At 36.9% G+C, this 15796-nt stretch overlaps 1 protein-coding gene across 5 annotated transcripts in view; it reads right to left on the reverse strand.

Annotated features, from left to right (window-relative positions):
• The window catches only part of PPHLN1 (periphilin 1), a 59781-nt gene continuing 43985 nt past the window's right edge, over window positions 1–15796 (reverse strand). For all 5 annotated transcript variants that reach the window (XM_056508077.1, XM_056508068.1, XM_056508052.1 and 2 more), the window contains one exon: window positions 1–2020. In XM_056508077.1, the coding sequence (XP_056364052.1) occupies window positions 1811–2020 (210 nt within the window). In that variant the 3' untranslated portion in view covers window positions 1–1810. The remainder of the gene's footprint in view (window positions 2021–15796) is intronic.

Consider the following 15796-nt stretch of genomic DNA (forward strand, 5'->3'; position numbering starts at 1 on the left):
GATTTTTAATAAAAAATATATTACACACAATTTTTTTATTTTTCCATCAGCATTTCTAACCCAAAGTAGAAACAATGTAACATCCTGAAGGCTCTTAGTCCTGTAGGCAAGTAGTGAAATGTTGTAGTTATGCTTCTGCATCTGGGAAGACTTTGACTGATCTCAGTAAACCAGGTTGTTGCCAGAAGGGGCAGATCAAGTCCCACTACTATGGCACAACAGCTTGCCTCTCTTCCCCTCTCTCCCTCCCCAAATGAGGATCCATGAGCTGGTTTCCACTCACTGTGAAGCCCACACAATCCCAGGTGCTAACAAGGGTAGCTGTAGGTCATCTCCTTGGAGCAATGTGAACTCTTAGAAAACAAGAAAAGGTAACACCAAAACCTCCCCTTACTGAGATGAGAACTAACCAGGCATCTCAGGAAACTGATGCAATACATATTTAATATATCATATCAAGATTTGCATGTGTAAGATGCTGTGATACATACAGTACCTTGCACACGCAAAATCGTTGCAACTTCGTTTGTGTTTCTGCACTCCATTCTGATGAAATCTGGAACTAGTGAGTTTAGTTATTTGTCCTTTTACAGAGTTTCCCATGTTCTAAATGCAAATGGTATACAAAAAAATCATGCTTATACTTACCTCTTTATGATTATGACTCAAATTATCGCTTTCCTAAAATGTTCATATAAAACCAGTACCTCAATAAATGTATTTATCAGGATTCCACTGAGTCCTAAATATTTTTCACTGGGAACCTCTCGGCTTTCCTCAAACCTTGTTCCCCTGTTCTATCAGGTCAAAAGCAGTACCAGACACTAACCAGAATCACCTAGGTGTGAAATTATAGTGAATTTGAGGACTTAGGGATAAACTTTGTATTAATCCAAAGCAACCCGGGTTTACTGGAGAGATGGTCCTGCTCACATTCCTTGCCCATACTCAACACCCCAATTCCTGCTCCTTCTTGAAACTCGAAATAAAGATTACACACAGCCTCCTTATTGGCAAAACTGCTGGATGAAAATGCTTGAGAAGTTGTAAGTGGTGAGAGTGACAGTAGGAAAAGCGACCTTTCCTTGCTCAGTGGCTGCCTACAGCTACATTCTGTACAGTGTAGTCAAAAAAGGAGCAAATAGTAGCAAAAAATTGAATCCATCCTACATAATACTGCTTACTAGTAATGAGTCATGATATGGAAAACACCAGAATTTTAAAGGCATTTGTAAAACCTGCACTTCTAACATCAAGTGGTTAATTGCTCTGGCAGTCAGAGACTAGAGATAACCCCTAATTTTACAAATTTATCTGAATTTTTAAACTAAACCAGAATAAACAATTTAGATCATAATTGTGACCAATTTTGCAAGTTTTCTCTTCCTATAGTATGTATGATAACAAGACATATTTCTGCATAACTTGAGGAATGAGAGTGGCTTCATGTAATTTTAATAAAAAATACAATGCTTCAAGTTACACTTATAAGCATCAAAACATAAGTATACAGACATCAGACTGACCATTTTTTCCCAAAGTACCTGTATAAGGTTTCAAAAATAGTTAATTGCTTTACAGCATTTTTGAAAAGAACATCCCTTCAAAGGAATATATGTCAACAAGAACAGGTGGGATGAATACAATTGTGGAGAGTAGAGTGGACAAGGGAACAGCCACCTGAGCTATTTTACAAAGGAGTGCAGGCCTTGGGCTCAAACCTCCAAAAGGAGCTCCTCTTTCCCTGCAAAAGCAGATTTTTCTACTATGCCAGACACAATGCAGAGGATCCAAAAGCATATTTCTGTCCTTAGTATGAGCCCTCTTTGAAGGGCTCTGACACATCTTGGTTGGCAGCATCGTACTGAGCAATGAAATGTTTCAGTTCTTCAATGCATCGCTCACCTATTTCATGCAAATTCTGCCGCAGGGCAAACTGAATGGACTTCTCTAATGATGGATCTTTATCAATCAGCATCTTCACTACCATGCCAAAGGTTTCACAGTCCTGTCTGTAGACCTAGAAACAACACATTTTAGAAAATTATTAAATGCAAAATTCTTTACATTAGCACACCAACAGCCCTTATTGAGTTAGACCCAAATGCAACAAAGGATATTGGATTTAATGTGAGTTTCAGCTGTAAATCTTACTGGCCATCTCCTCTCTTCTGACCTGTGCTAATAAAAATGTAACTAGCACAGCACTATCTGGATACAAAAAAACCAAAACATTTATGGGATGAAAAACCATAATACAGAAATGAAGTTCCCCTTGCAGCAATATTTAATAAGTAACAGTAGAGCAAAGTACAAATGCTAAACCAGATTTTCTTTTCATTTCAATATATTTAAAATTAAACTGTGAAATGTCTAGCAATCTCAATCTTCATAGAAAGCACCAATAATACTTTAAATACTAGTTGTGTTTAAATAATTTCATCAAATTTTGTCGGATATCTGTTTCTTGTAGAAGTCCTTGAAAAGGATTACTTTAATTAGTTTGGATGCATTGGTGATTCAATCACTAAGGATTAAAGAAGTCCTGGCAGTGGTTTAGCTGAACCCATCTGACCTTCTCCCACGAAGAATGAAGAGTTTGCAAGTCAGTCATGCACCACATTTGAGGTGAAGTAACTTTTCATTAGCACTGCAACTGCTTTTCAGCAACAAACATCTGGCCATGCAAAGTTTCCAAAGCAAGTGACTGACATTTAATTTTTTTTTTCCAGATACCAGCTAGGTTTATTAATCTGAACACCCAGCAAAAAAGGAACTTCTCAAAGTCTTCCAACTGCCAGATGCAGCTCATTTTCAAAGCTCTTAGGCCAATTTCCATTTAGAAAATACATTAGCTTTTTGACTGAAGATAAGCTAGTTTTCTATCTCCATACATCTTTTTTTGAGGAAAGAAAGCTAAAATGTTGATATTCTTCCAAGTATATTTTGGTATTGCCTACTTGTCTTAGAACTTGTTTTCCACAGAGATGTGCAACCCTTTCCTTTCACATTTATCTTTACTGTGCACAGAAATGATACAACTCTATTAAGCAATTCCCTTTTACTAAAAATTCAAAGGAAAAAAACAAACAAAACACATCCATCCCTCCCCCAATGAAAACCCACCCTAAGAGCCCATTTGTAAGAACCAGTTTGAGGCCAGCTCAAGGACCTTCATATCAGAAAAAACAACAGAAAGTGCCAACATTCTGTACAAAACTAAACTATTCTTAGAAACACAACAATCATCATGATACCTTTAATGAAGACAACTGTCAAATGCTTAACAGCATAGTCTAGGAAAACAGTTTATGATCAGATCCACTTTTCAAACACTGGTTGGCAAATGAAAGAGAACCTTGTGGAAGAAACTAATTTTCAGTGGAGAGTAACAAGTCAAAAAGAAGAGTGTAGCCCAAACCAAACTTGAGCTAAACATTTTTAAGTGTGGACACAGTGTTTTTTCAGAGACAGGTTTGTTTCCTGCTTTGTAGCCCTTTGGTAGTAAAATAAGAGCACAAAACCCAGACTCTGAGCTCATGCTGTACAGCTGTACAGCAAGTAAAACATGGTAAAATAATTTCAGAGAAAAATCTATATTACTTTTTTTCTCTTTTCCCAAAGAGAAAGCTCAGAAAGAGCTGCATGGGGAGGCACCCAAGGCTACAGCTGAAGGAAATGCTCTACTTTTCATGGGTCTGCAAACTAAGGACAGACCTAATGCCATTAGGCAAACTAATGCTACCTGCTAATTCTCCCACACACCACAAAGAACTAACCTCAGATGAAATTCTCTGACTCTTAGCATTCACATACTAGCTTGAGCTAAGCACATTTTTCTTCCAAACTTTCACAAAAGACTTGGAAGAAAATCAAGAGAGCCCTTGTCATTGCTGAATCTGAATTCAGAAGTCACTTTGCTGTCACAACAATCTGGGAATTAAACACCTTTATCCAAGAGAAGAACGTTTTCAATACTTGGTGACAAAAGACTTTTAAAAAATAGAATTTACCTAAATTAGGGGAAGAGGGCAAAGGTGGAGCAGGAAGGCAATTTTAACAATGGAAAACAAAGAAAACAGCTCAGGTCCTCTAACAATAATTGAGCAATTTTCTCTCAACAAGCTTTCTGCCCCAGCTGGTAACTCTGATCCTCCTGGTACAATCTGTCTCCTTCACAATTGTACTGATAAATCTATTTGTATAGCTGCAATGTAAATTGCATCACTGAGGTGCTCCCTTTTAAAATTACTTCCTCCAAATTAATGTGATTCAGTGATTCAATTCTAAAACGTGATGCATCAGCACAACTGAAATAACTCTGAGCCATGGCCTTAAAGTGAAAACTTCATAAACCAGTTTATGTGGCACAACTACCAACTTTCAGAGATATGTTACTATGCTTTATAGAAGGAAATGGAGATTATCAATTACAAAAAAATCAATACAGAATATGCTAATTAATTACAGCATAATGGTACAATCAACTATTTGAAAAATTTGTGAGAGCAGTGAAAGCTCTTGAAAGAAGAGGAATGGTGGCATGACATTAATATCTATCTTTAGACAGAATAAAAGGAGGCTATTTCTGAAAAATAAGATGAGAATCTGATGCTTGAGGTAGAAAGAAAACTGCAGAAAATATTCCAACTATGCAAAAAGAGCTCTATTGTAGAAAAATACTTGAAGAACTTGTGACCCAACAACATATGAAAATAACCCTGTCTTTAAAATTCCAGCTGATACTGATTTTGAGTTCAGACCATGGAAAGCTCATCTGTAAACATCTGGAACTAAAACCTGAAAATGATTCCATGTGTGGAGAAATAAGAAATAACATTTTTTAAATGAAAAACAAGAAAGGGAATGATACCAATGACATGATTATTCTGTCTGACATATAAATCAGATAATTCTGAAAACAGCTAGAGCCACAAGGTGATCATTTACCAAGGCCCTAGCATACTTTCATTCTCTGACCTCAGCTACAGCACCAGTACAATGGAAAGAGCATGTAAAACTTTAGTAAGCAGATGAAGTAGAAACAGCTGTTCTACTTCCAAATACAAAAATATAATTTTATATACACACACTGTATATATATATATCTACATATATATATAGATTGATGGATAGATGCACTCTTGCTTCTCTCATGCATGACAAGTATTTGAGCTACATTCAAGTTCTTTGAAGTGTTTTCCAAAATCAGCACATCTGGCATCTGTGAGGTCACAGGATCACAAATATGCATACTTTTATATTATTCTCAAGGAATTTTAGAATGTTATATGATAAGGGCATAGAGGCTCTGGCTGAGATCAGCCCTTTGCTGTGCCATTCTCCGTGTAAGTACTTGATGCAAATAGAAAGCTGTGATGCATCTGCATGCAATATGGTAGTGAACACACCTCATTTATTTGAGAAAGCTATACCAAAATTTGCACTTAGAACTGTTTAAATATAGCTAAAAGACATTTACTTCCCGATCTAGTTAGAGAAATGGAGGTATCAGTCACCCAAGTTGGAGGCAATCAAGCCCTAGAACTCCTCAGCAGAATTAAACTTCTGAGAACTCCCTCATCTACATCTATGCCAAGTTTTCACAGTGAACTTCAAAGTGCCATCAACACTGCCTTGAATTACAAAGCATGACACTGACATGGAAAAAATTATGGATACCACACACTCTCTTCTTCCAGCTCAGCTGTGGAGTGTTAACCTCTGAACAGGAAGAAAGAGGGGCAGAAGCAAGTACATGGGGACTGCTCATGTCTTTGACTGCTATATCCCTTTTTCAATGATAATCTAAAAATGGGCTTGGCTTAAACCAAATAAAAACATATTGAATGGCTTTGCTGATGGGTGAAATTACACATGGCTAGGGAGTACCTTGACAACATGCCTACTACTCACTGACAAAGTCCATATAATTTTCTGATTAGCACAGCACCATGTTTTTCTTCAAAACTGTTCCAGAGTCACACATACACTTTGTTCAAAAAAGCTGTTGGACAACATAAACAGTAATGACAATGCAAACTAGAACTTTGGATGTCCTCCCCTGCAAATCAGTACAGGCTGTAGAAGAATCATAAGAGCAATCTTGCATATCTGGCCAGCTTTATTTCAACAGCAAGAGCAAATAGCAATATTCAAAGGGATGAGGACAAGCCTTATTTCAACCCATGAACCAAGTTTCCCCAGCTCAGCTCTACAGTCTGTCCAAAGAAAGCTTTTTTAACTTCTCAAAGTGACACAGAACAGCTAAAATCACAGCATATATTCTAAACAGGCTTTGAGGAAAAGGGAAACAAGAGAGGTCCTCTGATAATTGGAATTACTCTGGAAGACTGGTCCCACTAGGATACAAAAGTTAGCCTCTGTGTATCTCATGTCTACAGCTTGTAGAAAGTAGAACTGAGTAGCAAATGGGAGATGCAAATTTTTCCTGACTCAGAAAGGACTCAAATGAAATCTACACTTCTCATTTCTAGGAGAACTGTTCTAATGGATGTGCTTTATTTTACAGGCAGGTATTAAAACTTTCCAAATACAGTTTTGAATGAATATGACACTGTGACAGTTGTTTTGAGTGCACACCTGAAAGTCTCTTCAATAGAATTCATCCAGAGAGTTGCATATGTCAGGCTTGAGCAGCTGTATGCAGGAGATGGGCAAACTCCAGTGCAGAAGGGGGTACTTCTGCTCACAAGGACAAGCAGGACCAGCAAACATGATAAAGACCACATCAATTAGGTGGATATGATGATTTAGCAAGTGAAATTGATGCCCATGATTTAATCTGTAATTTCCGACACCTTGCTGTTTTTCCTCACAGCCTTTCCTGGATTTTTTGGAGTATTTTTAGCATTACATACATTTCAAGATTCACCCAACACTCTCTCGCCTCCACCAGAATTCCTTCAGAGCAGCACGACGCAGGTCTGGACTCTGAGCAGCTCTGCACCACAGCCTGTGCCTGTGAGTCAGCACTCATCTGCAGAGATGCCTGCTCTCAGCTCCTCATCCAAAGGCCAAAGACCCCCAAGGCTCAGTTAAAGCTAGGGTTGTGCCTCACAAACCACGTTAAATAGCCTGCAACCTTTAGATACTAACTCACTTTGAGAAGACCCAACATGCCCAGCAATCACAATCCTGCATCTGTGATTCACTCAAGTGCTCATTTAATATACTATCTTTCAGAAGACACAAGCTTTTCAGTTACTATGGGCATATTTCCCACAAGTATCAAATACTCTATGCAAGAAGGAAAGAAGCAACATGCTCACTGGTATTTGTCTGAAAGGCAGAGCATCAAGGTACAGGGCACAAGTACCAGTTTGAAAGCCATACTGTGTCCATTCCAGACACTCCATGAGCAAACTGCTGGGAATTTCCCTCACTTCAGTGATGCCCCAGGGCCCCCCTACACCGGACAGAGATAACAGCTTTTGTTCCCTCACCTAAACTATGATAGCTGGTTTGGTATAGCCCTCTGGTGGTATAAACCAGCTTCTTATTTCCCCTCCTCAGCAGACCTAAACTAAGTCTGACAAACCACTCTCCTATTAACCAAGCCATGTCTGTGCAAGGTTTTCCCAGTATGGGTGAGACAGACTATAAGGTATCTTTTTTCTTCTACTCCTAACTAAAAACAATACTGAATTTTTTTGAAATGTAGACCTAACTCTAGGCTGATTGCATATGCAGTCAAATTTGCATTTTAATTGTGCATGTAATCTTAAGCAAATTGGAAAACTACTAAACACTGAATTGCCACTATTACGGCTTTTTCTTTGTCAATGGCATCTTCTTTTAAAAGGAATTATTATCTCTCCCCAAATCTCTTATTTTTAATTTATTTTTATGTTATCTTGGAATTTTTTTCAACCATGTAAATTAGATTTCATTAACTTACCCAAAATTTACTCTTCTAAACTAGAATAAGTTACTCCTCTACGAAAAGAATACACAAAATTTTCATCTCTGCAGTGGCAATGTAACTGCACAGTTATGTCTATGAGTACAAAATATAAGTTTATAGCTCCATAGTGCAAAGAATGCTCAGAGCTGTCATTAAACCACTTGCAGACAATTTTCATCATCAAGACATTTAAAACTGATTTTCAACCAAAATGAACTATTTTTTATAGTCACAAAAAACTAAACTAACATGGAACAAATTCAATGCTTGGTTACGATAGTATACAGTTTACAATGGGGTACAATTTTTAATTATAAAATATCAAGAAGTGTACTCTATTCCTTTCTTAAAAACACACTAACAATTTTGCCCTGTATCTATGTAATATTCTCTGCACCCATTAATCAATGTGTTTATAGACAAATTAGATACTTTTGAAATGCAAATTGGGATAAACAAGTTATTTAATCTATTATGTAATAATGAACAATTTCCTGTTAATTTGCTTCTTACTGAAGATATGCAAAACATTAAAGTTATTTGCACTTAAGTGCTATTCTGACTCCCTTTCCAATGAAACTTTTAAGTTCCTTTTTAGGAACTTCAATAGATTTAATCAACTTTCAGAATGAACACCCACCATTTTTGGCATCTAAATATCTGACTGAAAAGTCTCCTGGAAGCCCCTTGGTAACAGTTGTGGTTACCCAAGGACAGATCTGTAGACCAAGGCTGTATAATTCAGAACAATTATAACAAAAGTTGGTCCTATCTAGAAAAACAGAGTTTTCATTTATGAAAACTTAAAAATTCCAAATAGTTACTCATTGCTTTAAAACTACTACACACAAGTTTTCAACAAGAAACAAGAATTGATTTTAAATATAGTTAGGAAATCCATGTGTTTACTTAACTCTTTTTTAATACTACGGTGGAAGACTTGACACAAACTTTAAAACACATGTTCAAACGAACAAGAACTGGTACACAATAGAAATGCACATGATGATACACTTCATTTAATGTTACATTTTGGCAAGAACAAGTGTATTATTACCTCCTCAAGAAATGTCTTGCTCAGTCAAGCAGAAGTAGCTCCCATGTGGGAGAGCAAGAACTATTATGTTACATGGTTTTACTGGAGATAATTCTTTACTAAACCAATCAGACCACATAATAACAGCATTTTAACACCAACTACAGGCCCTTGGAGACCAGTTTGTGTGTGGCCTAGATTTCATAGGCTTCTTTACAACAGATGTGTTGGATGAGGGTAGAGTTACTTCATTAACTTGTGTGTTCCTTAGGTAAAACAGCAGTAAGAGTTTAAATTCTGCCTCCTACATATTCTTATAGAAAGTGTGTGCCTTGTGCAAGGAAATGATAAATATGTAATCAAAATACCCATTGCAATCAAAACAGATCAGTTTCTAAATCTCACTGGAAGTACTGATGATCTCTTGAAGATGTGACAATGACATCTTTTCAGCTCATGTGTAAGAATATGCAGCTGCATGTTCAAGAATGCCAAGGGACAAATAACTGTGCAGCCAAGTCCAAAAGTTGTAAAAGGGCAACTATTTGTATGTCTAATAATTTCTCTTTGTTCTATAGTAATATGCAAACATAGAAGTTGTATTTTTGTACAAGCATAAATGAAAACAAAATCCTAAAAACTCCTCTCCAACAGATGCTAGAAAACTTCCAATGGTTGAAATACACCAGTTCAGGATTAAACAGGAAATAATCTGCTTTATGCCAAAGGAAGGGCCTCACCCTACAACTTTTTATTTATAAAATACTGAATTGATGGAAAGCCACTTCCTAAATCTGATCCACAGTAAAATTATTGCTCCATCCAAAACAGGAAGGGTGAAGTTTGTCCACAAAAGACTCTGTTAATTGTCTTGTTCAAAACGCTTTAAATAATTTTCAGATACGTCCACTGATCATAAAGGAAAGTGATATTCATTTAAGCTTTAGCAAAATGAGCTGTATATTAACAGCAACAATAAAATGACAAACGAATCTTCCTTGTCATAAAACCAGACAAATATTTTGTATTAAATGTACTGTAATTCAAAATCTACACAGATTGACTGTTGAAGTTAAGATCAAAAACAATGCATTTGATTTTACCAAGAACTGACTTGTGATGACTTACTTTTCCCTCAACAAAAGTCATCCCACTTTGAACAAATATCCTGAGCTACAAATATTCTCAGATTCAACAACATTCTGCATTAAGTGGGCTCATTTTTGTTAATGGGAAGACAGCATTTCCCCCTGAGGTGTGGATTGCCTGTATTTTCTCTAACTGCACAATGAAAATAAGCAGTAATAGAAAAAAACAACAACAAAAAAATCCATTTCTTTACAATTAAGAGCAATTCTGAGCAGCTTAGTAGCACAATTAAATGGCAGCAGCATTGCTAAAATAGATTCAAAGCTTGTGGATCAATGAATTTAAGAACCAATCCTTACAAGACATTTCCTCCCCATCACTATATAAAGAGCAACATAATTTTTTTTCTTTAATGTTTAAAAATATGCTAAAGCAAGTTTGAAATTGCATGCCAAAGGAAAGATTTTTTTCATCACATATGCAGCATAAAGAAAATACTACACCAAGCAAGTAAACTACTGCATGTAATGAACAGCTTTTCAGAAAAGAAAAGCAACAGCTGCAAGAAGAAAAACAATTACTTCGATGACCAACATTTTATGGCCTAATTTATGTTAAACCTTACTGCTTCTGAAGGTTTAGAATTACTTCACACATTATACTAGCCTCACAAATCAGTTTTATTAGTGCCTCAATAATGAATCAAATTTTTTTCAAGTCCAAGTCACTGTCCTGCCTTTACCCTTGAAATAGCCACTCATCATTTACTTATTTAAAATAATTTCAAATCTAAAACCAAATAAACAAAAAAGTAAATTATTTTGGAAGACTTCTCTAATCTTTCCTTAGCTTGTGGATAGATATATTTTTCCACATGCAGCTGTGAGGGCTGAAAAGGCTATTCCCCCTTCCCAGCTGTCAGCATCCCTATACCAGAAACCATCACTCCACTTGCTTGTGTGAGCCAATAATATAGAGGACTACCCCTAAAATGAATTCTCAGGCAAAACCAGCCTGACAAGGTCACATGCTAGGACAGCAGTTGGGCTGCAGGAGGAATCTCCTATCCTGGGTGAGGAAGTGATGAGCAGCTATGGAAAACATCTAAAGAGGATATTTATCTATAGCTTTACACTAGTGTGTCCACCTTGAGCTAATCTGGAAACATTCACAGAACTTCCACCTAACCCAGCCAGATAAAGCACACAGGATCTGTGCTTATGCATATTTTAGTATGCAACTTCAGTCAAATACAAAATATTTATAGAAACAGAACGTGAAGCTGGCACAATGGCTGGGGTTGGAGCAGGTCAAAGAACCTGTATGATGAAGCCTCATTTCTTATTAAAACTATGTTCATTCCTTGTGTTTTTAGCATTCAACACACAAACTATCTCTCCTTCTAAATCTGTTCCCACAATTCTAGTAATTTCCACATCAATTTGGAAGCAGAAATCTGATCCAAAAATTGGTAAAAACTGAAAGCATGTCTCTCCCTAAAGAGAAAGCCACAAAGAGTAGAAATTGTCTTTTATGGTTAGTAAATCATATGTCTTAGGGCAGCAATTACCAACTGTGGTTCTGAGGGAATGTAGTACAAGTTCTCCGTTTTCTGAGTGGATGTATCACTGACTGTATCCCACGGTACTTGGAATTAATTATTTGATAAGTTTGGGTTACAGGCATAAGTAATGCTGAAGAATCACAGTGATTAGCTGGTTCCAAAGAGCTTGGAAATCACTGGCCTTTTTCATTGTGAAAAACAAGCCCATTTTGTACTTGAAAATATCTTCTAAGAACACAGGCTTTCTGCAGTCTCTTTTCAAGCTCTCCTTAATGAGATAGTGACGCAAGGCTGCAGCATTTCAGCACAAGAACTGTTACCTATCAAACTCATTGAAGGAATGTCTGCCCTATTCAATCCAGTGTCACTGAACATTTTCCAGAAGTTGTCTGATGGGGTGGGTGAATTGACAGAGGACTGATTGGGAGCAAACTTGGCAAGATATGTGAACACACTCATGACTTTTTAAAGTGTTTGCTTGTCTTCAGATTTTGGCATACACTGAAAAGCTTTGATTCTTTTCAAGTCTGGCTTCAGTCTGTCCTTATAAAAAGAGAGAAGAAACTGGGATCATCAAATACTGTTCTGTGCTGGGGTTTCTTTTTGAGAGCTTTAGCCTTGTATTCTTCAGACAGCTTAGAGCAGCTTTCTGTGATCCCTGACACCTACAAATTTTGGTAGCAGTATGATGCAACAAATCCACCAAATCAAAAAGTAACAGAGGTATTTCCAGTACTCAAGAGATAAAACTCAGAATCACAGAATCATTAAGGTTGACCTGTAAGACCTTTATGTCCAGCTGTAAACATAATACTGCCAAGTGCACCACTAAACCTTGTTCCTAAGTGCCACATCTACACATCTTTCAAATGCCCCCACGGATAGCAAGCAATTCCAGAGCACCCTGTTCCAATGTTTGACAACTGTTTTGGTGACTTTTTCCTAGTATCAAATCCAAACTTCCTCTGGTGCAACTTGGGGCCATTTCCTCTTGTCCTGCCACTTGCTACCTGTGAGAAGAGACTGATCAGACTGATCCCCACCTGGCTACAACCTCCTTTCAGGCAGCTGTAGAGAGTGATAAGGTCCCCCTGAGCCTCCTTTTTGCCAGGAGAAACACCCCTAGTTCCCTCAGCTGCTCCTAAGAATTGAGTTTCAGCCCCTGCACCAGCTCTGTTGCCCTTCTCCAGACAAGCTCCAGCACCTCAATGTCCTTCTTGTAGTGAGGGGCCCAGGACTGGACACAGGATTCACCTCACCAGTGCCCAGTACAGGAGGACAATCACTGCCCTGGTCCTGTCAGACACTCTAATGCTGACACAAGGATACAAGCAGTCTAGCCTCAGTCTTCTTGGATTTACTTCATGAAATAGCCTATTTACTCCAACTATAAACAGGGAGGCTGATTATGGTAGCAGTATTTGTTTACTAGTAACAACAGTAAAGCATCATGTAAATTAACAAGTCAATGAAAAAAAAAAAAAAAGATAGAACAGCTGCCCTCAAACTCTGTCAGCTTCCTGCAGGTTACAGATTTGTTGAGTATCACCAGCAGCACCACATGAATTATGGTCACTTTGGAGATAGAGCAAATTCTGCCTCTGGCCAATACTCGAATGTGCAGAACTTCACTTTGGTGAATCACACAGACAACTGAAGGTATGGGAGACTTGTTTAAACACTTCATCGAATTTCAAACTATCACCACCATGTTGATCATTTGAAGGGATCCCCAAATAATTAGAAAATCTGGCAAAAATCTGCAAAGATACTTACGTTGCCATTTTAACCTTACCTTTAGAGAGACATAGGATATAGTGTGAATAGTTTACAATAACTCACTTCACAGTGACACCAAACTAAGTAATTTCAAGTCAAACTGCTAAAACTGGGGGAAAGAGCAAGGTAATAAGGAGGTAATAAAAAAGAAGATCTAATCTAGATAATGAAACTGGAAACCATTGAACTACAAATGAAAATATTTACTGAATAAAATGTACTGTTACAACAAACTTTTTATGCCTAATCTCTAAACAGAATAATAGCTGCTGCTGATAAAGTCTACTGATGCTGGATTGATACAGTGTGTTTTGGATGAGAACAGCATGGAAAGAGAGCAGTGAAGTCTCCTTTGATAAGCAGAACTAAACAGTTTACTGCCTAAGATAAAGACAGGTTGCTAAAGGTCAAACACTTTAATGCAATAGCCAAAAGAAACAGTACCATACCATTTACCTTTTAACCTTACTTCATACAAAATTACCACATGTTCTCAAAGATACAGAATAAACAGAGGTTATTCATATAAACATACCCTGAAAAATAAGGCATTCCTTCCTTCACACAGCCTTCCAGAACTTGAAAAAAACCCCAACCAAAAACAAAACAAAACAAAAAACCACAAAATAACAAAACAAAACACGAACACCTCCCCAATAACACAAAAAAACTCCCACAAACAACACAACTAAAAAAACCCAACTAAACACAACCAACTACCCACAAAAAAAAAAAACAAACCAAAACAAAACAAACCACCAAGACCAAAAATCCTGAACAGCTCATGCTAATAAACACTGAGCTATACTGGCTGGAGTCAGAATTAAATTAGGAAAAAAATATTTAATCATTGTGAACAGAGCAAGCCAAATTAAATAAAAAACAACAATGAAAATGAATGACATTTTCTCATTTAAATTAGAAAGTCCAGTGGGCTTGTTGTCCCTACAAATCACATAAAGGTATAAACATTGCAAATTTCTATTTTTAAATCAGCTGGTAAGGAATTTTGCTATTTCAAGGGTAACTATACACAAAGAATTGATTTACATACTAAACAAAGAGTTATTTATTTTATTTATGTATTTAAGAGTACCATGGACTGTGTAAAATAGTAACAACAACTGTTCAAGGGAAAAAAAAATGTTGCCTTCTCTAGGGTGAGTCAACAGCTTAAACTCTTGATGAAGAAAATACAACTAACACTTTCCATTTATTAGCTGCAATGGACCTAAACATTATTTTAGAACTATTGCTTAGTTTTAACATAATGAATTTACTCTCTTTATTTTACTTTAACTTAGTATTAATCTTTTCCACTTTTTTCCCTCTTTTCTTTGTTCTCCTTAGTTCATCAATGCTCAGCAAACTGCACTGTGGACAAAGCCAAATCACTCCTCCTGCTCCAAAGACCCTGCAGTTGGCCAATAAACTCCTAACAAAGGAAGCACTATCTCTGACTACCCTCACTTCTCCCACAATTTTATCTAAGACCTCCCTGTCCCCTTAGCAAGTATTTACTCAAGCTCCCATACAACCCTAGCATCCTGAAAAATCAAAAATTCATTGAAAAATATTTTAAGTCAATTGAATTATATGAACTTTTTTGTATCACCTTGTGACAGAAATGCATTTACATTTCCTGCATTTCTACCAAACAGGAAATATAAACAAAAGGCATGTTCCATAACTGCATGGAAATATTATCTAAAGAATGGAAACACTGCTCACTGTATATACTATGTACATATGCACACATGTTCTTTCAGAGCTTTTATGTAATATGTAATACAGCAGCTTTAAGGAATACAGTAAAAAACTACTTGCTTGCAATTTACACCTACCTGCTGAGTGATACATAGTGAAATCAATTGCAAACATACCAGTGGAAGTTTCTATCCTTACACTCATAAAACCTTACCTGACTCAGTTAACATGATCATGTCCTTGCCTCTTAAAATCTTAGCTGGGCCACAACAGACAAAACCAAGCTCAGCACTTTATCCCCAACAGACCTCTGCATATCTTAATATAACTCCTCAGAAATATGCACATATGTTTTGTTAGGAATACTTAGAACAACCTTTACAGTAGATGAGACACTTCTCTTTGGGATCACTGCTCTGGCTTCTTACTGTGACATGAGTAACACCTACACATATTAAAAAGCTTCAGAGCCAGCTCAATATAATGACACATGCTTTTCTGGTAGCAAAAAGTCCATCTGTCTTAAAGTAGAAAGAACATTCCTAATGTACAAGGTTTTTTGGTAACTCATCTGGGTCATGAGACACCAGATAATTGCTAGCTTATCTCTGCTTCAGATTTTAGCAAAAAACTAGCTGGAAGAAATTGCTGCCCATATCAACATAAGAAAAAGGAAAACTGTACAGTGAGCTCT

Source organism: Oenanthe melanoleuca, chromosome 1A (genome assembly GCF_029582105.1).
Source record: "Oenanthe melanoleuca isolate GR-GAL-2019-014 chromosome 1A, OMel1.0, whole genome shotgun sequence".
Taxonomy (NCBI): Eukaryota; Metazoa; Chordata; class Aves; order Passeriformes; family Muscicapidae; genus Oenanthe; species Oenanthe melanoleuca.